Source organism: Meleagris gallopavo, chromosome 1 (assembly GCF_000146605.3).
Source record: "Meleagris gallopavo isolate NT-WF06-2002-E0010 breed Aviagen turkey brand Nicholas breeding stock chromosome 1, Turkey_5.1, whole genome shotgun sequence".
NCBI lineage: Eukaryota > Metazoa > Chordata > Aves > Galliformes > Phasianidae > Meleagris > Meleagris gallopavo.
Genome location: NC_015011.2, coordinates 42,399,916 through 42,408,005, shown reverse-complemented (window position 1 = coordinate 42,408,005; position 8,090 = coordinate 42,399,916). Strand labels below are relative to the sequence as shown.

At 33.9% G+C, this 8,090-nt stretch overlaps 1 protein-coding gene across 1 annotated transcript in view; it reads left to right on the top strand.

Annotated features, from left to right (window-relative positions):
• The window catches only part of DCN (decorin), a 37,949-nt gene that overhangs the window by 17,797 nt on the left and 12,062 nt on the right, over positions 1-8,090 (top strand). The window contains exon 3 of the mRNA XM_003202126.4: positions 4,069-4,181. Within this exon, the coding sequence (XP_003202174.1) occupies positions 4,069-4,181 (113 nt within the window). The remainder of the gene's footprint in view (positions 1-4,068; positions 4,182-8,090) is intronic.

Sequence of the window (8,090 nt, the reverse complement as noted above, 5' to 3'; positions counted from 1 at the left end):
GGCAGCCTGGTCTGGTGGTTGGCGACCCTGCACATAGCAGGGGAGTTGAAACTCAATGATGATTGTGATCCTTTTCAACCCAGGCCGTTCTATGATTCTATGATGATTCTATGACATATATATGTATACTGACGTGAATCACTGAGTTGATGAGGTAGAACTAAAGAAAAAATCTGCTTATTGAAATCTGCAGAGCACGATACTGATCTGGTCCAATTTGCAGTTGATAATTGGAATTTATAGATTTTTAGCTTCTATGAGGAAGACGTTTTCTTCTGAAGTACTACTTTAATGTCAATGGCAATAGCTGCCTGACTAAAGAAATAGAATCTGGTTCATTAGGTCCCATATATTTTGAGAATCCTTATGCTCTTGATTTCAGTATAAGCAAGTATTTTGTGAGGGTGGGGTTATACCATTTTTGCTTATTTGTGAATTTTTAAAATACAGTTATAAGCTTAAAAAATAACTGATTCACTTTTATTCAATGAAAATAAATAAAGCCATACATTTAACAATTTAACAGACAGTAGGAGAGGCATAAAAATCTAAATCTTTACTCAGTTTTAAGTTAATCTTAGAAACCAGAGACCTGAAACAGTTCCAGAATACCAAGCTGTATAGTAATGATTATTTGCATTAAAAATCAGACTGCTATGAAGGATTCTCATGCAGCTTTTTAAGAAGCAAGCTTAAGTATATATGTATTAAAAAATAAAACTAAGAGCTGGAGTACTTGTATGAACTGGTTTTAAAGTAATTCAGGAAGTGACTCAGTTAGCATTTTCCTGTACTCGTTCCCCTTTTGGTTGATACTACATAAATTTCACTGGAAGGCATTTGTTGGTGGACACAGAGTCACACTAAAAATTGTTTTCAGAAGTATGTGGACATCATGTGTGTTTCTCAGAAATAAGTACTAAGTGCAGCCCACAATTATCCTCTAAACTCCTCTGTTTTCCATGCAGAAGAATCCAAAAATCTGCCTGGACAAAGGTAATTCTACATGTAACTCCTACATGTACCTGTCTGGATATTTACCTGTCTCTGTAGAGACTTGAAAGCTTATGTACAAGTGACAAGTGTCAAAACACTTGGATCCAGTCCACAAGTCAAACACAATTTAATCCTGAATTATTTAGCTGCTGATTTTATAAGATGATGTCCAGATCCACATATTTATGAACTTTTATTTCACTGGAGAGATGCATTTTATGTAGCTGTCAGTTGGTGGATGTACTATACTACTTAAAGATAATATGACATCTCTATGGCACCACAGGTGCGTCCTGTGTTCCTCCACAGAGAGCATGATGCACTGCTCTCCCATATTCAAAACTCAGACAAGACAAGAAAAACCAAATGTCACATCTACAGCTGTTTTCTGAACCATTTTTTAAAATGTATGAGTACAGAGTACAGAGTATGTGTATGTAAGCATATGAAGTAATACAAGCTTATATTTTAAGGGATGGAAGTTATATTCTTTGTATGTGGAGCTACATACATCCTAGTTTTTAATACAAGATAGGAAGCTTTTATGAAATCACTTTTCACTAAAGGTTATTTCATTATAGTTGTTTTATTGTTATAATATGAAACACAGTTTAACTTCAGAGCTCTATGAAATTATCAGTTCTACCTTCAGTTTGTAGAATCTGACACGTGAAGCTTGAAATGTACAGCTGGAAATTTAATTTGAAGCTTAGTCTTTAGCAAATCATCCCTTTAACGGCAGTCCAAGTATTCTTACGAAGTATGTTCCAAGGACATCCAATAATGTACAGCTGTGCAATTCTTGTGTACCCTGGTTTCTGCCACAAGCACTTAAATTACAAATGCCAGTGTTTTTTATATGAATGTACTGACAGCTAGAACATGCTAATATTACTTTTTATTTAAATAATTTAGTAATTTTTTGCATTTGTATGTGAAAAATACTCTAAAGTTGCTAGACTGTGAAAGCCTTTCACAACAATTATGATCTTAAACAAACAGTGCTTTCTGGGAGAGAATTTTTAGTTGCTGACATCACTGTTGTCTGCTGAGGACAGAAACTGTCCAGAAACAACATGTAAATTATATGGTATTACATTTGTGTATATTTGGAGCTCTAGTCCTACACTTCTGAAAGTAATGAGAGTTTTGCCTACAGAACAATTGAACTGCATGTCTAAATGAGAAAACATTATTTTAGGAATATGAAGAACCCTAAGCTCTATAATCTATTCATGTGCTGAAAATCAGTAAAGTGCATAGTAGGAGATATGAGCTTTGGATCTTGTCATTTTATATGCAGTATATGCTTTTACACATTCATTCTAGGCTGGAAGAATCTTCTTAAAACGTTTTGGTTATGATGTGATTCAGCCAGGCTAACCTATATTGTAGTCAGTTTTAGTAAATATTAAACCCATATATTTTTATACTTCTTTAACTAATATTTGGGAACTTATGGATGGCAAAAAAAATTGGAAGAGTGGTTAGGATTTCTTTAAATTTTAAAAAACCAAAACTTTTTACAGCATCAGGACAATAGAATATGTTCTGAACAGACTTATCACTTAAATCTAGGAAGCAAACACTTCAAAAATTGAGCTCTTCATGTAAGTTAGAAGCACTAAGTACGGTGCCAAATACACCATTCTTTTCATGATTTGCCATAATAATTCAAAATAAGACCAATTTTTTTTTTCCTCTATTAAACACCACAGAATCACAGATTTTTTTTCAGTTTGGAGAAAATGTCTTCAGACAGTATCCTGTCAATGCAAGTTCCATTATAGCAGGTTGCTCAGGGCTGTGTTTTGAACATCTCCATGGATGAAGACTCAACAGCATTTGTGAGCAACCTATTTGGACAAAAATATCTTAAGGTCTCTGCAGTCCCATTTATTAGATTAAAATTTACTTATTCTAAAAGATAGTCAAAATATACATACATTTTTCATCTGAGAACAGTATCTGTTATGCAGTCCACAGACATGTTCAGGAAAACTGCTGATACTTACAGACATCATTCTGAGGAAACTGAGTACAGCTTCAGAAATGTTTCTTGAAAACCTTACTGGTATTCTACCTGGTGATATCTACTTCTGTCAGATGCCCATACTGAGACTTCATTAATGTCTGTCAAGTATTTCTACCAGCTGTTCATTTGTTCATTTCACATTTCACATTCTATTGTTTTTTAAAATTGTGTTTTGTTTTGTTTTTATTTATTTTATTTTGTTTCATTTTAATAACAGGACAAGCTAGGAAAGAAACATTAACTTTGTGCTAAATCAGAATGACTATTAATTTGCTGTATTCCAAGTTACACTATGAAAGGAAAGCTGGGTAAAGTGAGTGTTATTTAACACTAAATAATTTAATTTCCATTACTTCACTGGACTTATATATCAGCTATTCAGAAAATAGTCCCAAAGAGAGTCTTTAATTTAAACTGTCTGATGTTCTTTTGGCAGTTGTAGAGAAACCAAGAGATTTGTTCTCCAGAAAACTTGGACACAGTTTCAGCTGACAGAAAAGTGGGGGTTTTGTGTCTTTTTTTTTAAGGTGGACTTAACTGCAAATTTTTTAGCTACTGTCAAACAAACAATATTTTTTCTGGAAATGCTTATAATTAGCAACCACCCTTCTTTCAATAAAAAAATTATACTACCCTTTAAATAGTAGAAAATGTTCTCTATCCAGAAAGACTAACACACAGTGAAATCAATAAATGCCATATTTCTTTCTGAAAGCAATTTTTCACAATTCACAAAATTCAATAGAGTTAAATGCATCAGAAATATTTTTGACAAACTCAAGATATAGCTCAGATATATTTTCAGAAAAGGGCATAATGGAAATGTTAAGAGAAAAATTTCAATTTGACATAGCAAAATAAAACTCCATTTACGTCTTTGGAGACAGAAATTCTGTCAAATAAGTCTTCATAAGCTTCTTCAGGAAATGAGTTCTAGAAATGTTTACTGAAAGGTAAATGTAACTAAGGAAAGTTCTGATTGCTATTTGCAAATTATTTCAAAGTTAATTGTGTTGTGGTTTTTTCACTGATCTTAGGTCTGGAAAGAGTGCCAAAAGACCTTCCCCCTGACACAACTCTGCTGGATTTACAGAACAACAAAATCACTGAAATTAAAGAAGGAGATTTCAAGAATTTGAAGAATCTTCATGTAAGTGTATAGCTGAACTAACACACATACACACAAATTGGACAGAAAAGGTGATTTTGGCCTCATATCCATGCTTTTAAGGAAAACTGATTAAATACTCTGTGATCTTCCTCCATCGTCCCAGTCTATAAATTCTCATTCTAATTTCTCTTCTCATGCCACTAAAGATCTTCACTAGTTTTCATCTCTTTGTAACTGTCTGCCTTCCATTCAGCTCCTGTTCTCCATCACAATTTCTCTCACCTTTTATTTCTTTCGGCAAAGTGGTTTAATTATTTCTAGTAAAAAAAAAGCTACTTCTCAACCCTCACTCATCACTCACTCATTATTATATTCCTTCCCCTCCTGCCCCTGAGCTCATGGAGTGGTCTATATGCTCTCTGTGTCATCAGTTTTTCTTTTCTAATTTTAGCTCAAGCATCTTTTCAAGCCAAAATTCTGCCTGCTGCACTACAATGAAATTGTAGTGGTTTTGCCAATAATTGCCTATTAGTAAAATTCTACCCTTATCCATCTACACCTGTCAACACCACTCTTCCAACACTACTGACTGTTTTCCCTTTGCTATCACCCAAATAAGTGTTTTTTTTCTCTCTTAATTTTCTTTGAGCAGCTTTGAACAATTACTAGGGATACAATGACTATCTGACTGTAACGAAGGGAGTTGTGTGAGTAGATCATGATGCAGTTCTTATATAATTTTAGCAACTGCCGCATAGATGTCTACATCTGACCTCGAATGAGATTATTTATGCCCCAAAATTGTTTTTTTCCAGTTCTTGTGCTTTGCTACTAAACAGATTTGACACTCTACTTCCTTCGTGCTTGTTTTGGTTTTCATCCACCTTGGAGAAGTGTCCTGTTTTTTTTTCGGTGAAGATCATCTACTGGATGTTGAAACAAACAACAACAACAAAAAAAAAAAGAAATCTTTTTAGTGAAACTAGTCTTTTTGAATCCTTCCTCACAACACTGCATTAAATGGTATTGTATATGAGAAGCACTGGCACCGATAATATCTTCCTACTTGGCACACAGTTCAGGTCCTCATTATACCTTGTGCTGAGTTAAGCTGCTGTGAGTGATGTCATCTAGCTGACTTTAATTCAGTGGATATTTTTCTTTCCCTTAAAGCAGATACAATTTAATATTGAATTAAATAAGTAACACTTCAGGGAAGACGTTATTTCTTTACCCTGGTCCCAAAAGTAGCCAGGCATGTTTAGGGACCAATGGAAAACAAACAGAATAATGACAACAGTAACACGAGTTTTACTAAATGATCTACAAAACAACCTGATTTTCTTAGATTTTCTCAGTAAGGGAAAAAGATTCTTCAATCTCCTCCCCAAAATAATGATTTACTCAGGTACATTTATGCAACTAAGCACCACCTCTATGCTTGGCAGGCATCATTTTTCTCTTTGTGTAAGATGTGGGAATGATTCTTATCCCTCCACTTACAATATTCTTCAGAGTAATAGTAAAAGGGGAATATTGCTTTTAGATAAGCATATCTCAAAAGTTTTGCTGTTGACAAAGGTCTGTTTTTGTTTTAAGGATATGTTTGTGCATGTGTGTGATGTATATGTATATATCTCACATATAAACTTTTTAAACATATTCTCAGATACACATCACAGACTTGTGATAGCCTTACACTTGACAGTGTGATATTCAAAAGTTTCTGGACTTCTACCAAAATATGAAACCTTTTAAGAGTCTACTAAACTAGAAATAGTTGCATAAACTATAGCTATTACTGTTACGAAATCTGAAATAATCAGAAACTGCACAGTCTTTTGCATAAAATTACTACTTAGCATAAGCATTTAAAGAACAATTCTCTGTAATCCCAATTCATACACATCTTGATAAAGAAAAAAAAAAAGCATATTCAGTTTACTCCTTTGAATAACCCTTTTAAATTCATTTCTAATTCCTATAGACATCACCTACCATAGGTTTGGAAGCGATTTTCATGAACAAATCAAATTGCAGTTCAATTTGTGCTAAAATATAAAAGAAGAAAAGGGATCTCTTTATCTTGCCCACGTCTTCTCTTTCAGTACAAATGTAACCGATTAAGCTCTTAAATGGAAGAAAAAGAGGACTTAATGGCCACAAAGATGTTCTCTGTAAAAAAAAAGAAATTTCTTGAGAAGGTCAAAGAGCAATCAAAATTTGCAGCTGGGGAATATGGCAAACAAGTAGAAAAGGTTTCAATTAAGGAAATATTTAAATGCAAATAATATATACCTGCAAAGGAGGACACACAAAAAGTAAAAGGTGGTGGCATACCTGATATTTTTATAGTTTTCAATTAATCCAGAAAAATGTGACCGAGCGGTCAAAGTTGTTCTTAAAAAACTGAATGGCACTCCATACTATAAAAATGAAACATGAAATAGACTTTAATTGGAGGTCTCAGGACAATAATGAAAAAAAAGCCTTAAAGAAAGATTTTTTTTTTTAGGGCCAAGAACAATGTTTTGCAGTTTCAGAAAATTGTCTGATTTTATGTAAATTATTTGCTTATGATTTAAGCTTGTGACAAAACATTTAGAAATGGTATTGGAAAAGGAAGAAGAAATCTTTTTATGCAGCTGTCAGAATTTTCCAGGCAAACTAAAACTCCTGGAGAAAATACAGTACTTTGGTCCCATGGACATTTAAAAAAAAATCTGAAATACTACATGAGTAAGCTGAAGGAGGAGTTTGGAAAAACAGCACATGGAGTTGCATGCTGTGTGGCAAAGCCAAAACAAACCAGCATACTACCTGGCACTTTGGAAAAGAAGTAATAGAAACAACTGTGTATGAGATTAGCGTAAGATTGCACAAATAACAGAAAAGTAACTGCATGCTTTTGCAACAGGAATTTTTCAAAGGCATAATGTTAGTACAGTAAAGGAAGGTGAATACAATATTGGGCTGAAATCAAATGGAACATTGCTTAGTTTACGTTGAAAGATGAATGCAAAGCCATGGTTCTGCATACAAAAGAGCCCAACCTATCTTCATTTATAATAGAAGACTTGCACAGAGAAGATCTGTGCTAGGGACTTACATTTACAACCATATCCACAATTAGTGATTATCACTGTTAAGTGTATGGGCTAATAAACTGAAATACTCTTTGTAGCAACATTTTATGGAAAAAATACTGTTTTGCACGAAAAATGTTCTAGGCCCTCAATTTTTATTTGTTTATTTATTTATATCAGAAGAGGGTTCCCTATGGAAGGACAAAGCCTAAAACAACTGATGATAAGTCTAAGAACACTTTCCAGGGATATAGAAAATTTCCTGACAGATAAACATATTAGTGAAAGAACACAGACTTTGGATGACTTATTACTGCTTGAGTTTCTTTTTCATAGACATGATCAAAGGAGAAATTAACTAAACATGAGAAATTGAAGACTGTCCAGTAACCACTAGCTTACTATAAACAATAGGCAGAAATCTCTGCCCAAGTTCTACTTCTGAACTCAATTCCCAGTATCACTTAGTAGATAATAGGATGGAGAGACACTTCCCTCCTCTCCAGCTTAGAGCTTCTTAGAATCATGGAATATCTCAAGTTCAAGCCAAATTTCTGTGAGCATTGTCCAAATGCTTCTTGAGCTCCGGTGGGTCCCTGACAAATATTCGGAGAAAGAAGATGTTAATCTTTCTGAACTACAGCACTTTCTTAGAGATCCCATTTCTCAGACTCTCTTTTGCATTGTGCTGAACGCACGATGAGATTTTCCACAGAAATAAGCAATGTGCAACACATAACATGCATGAAAAATATTTTTTTCATGTGCAGAGGAGAAAGATCTTTTTGTGTGAGCATAACAACAGCAGGAAAAAATACTTTTAAATTCTCAAAAATTTGGAGAGCTTCAGAATACTGAACTA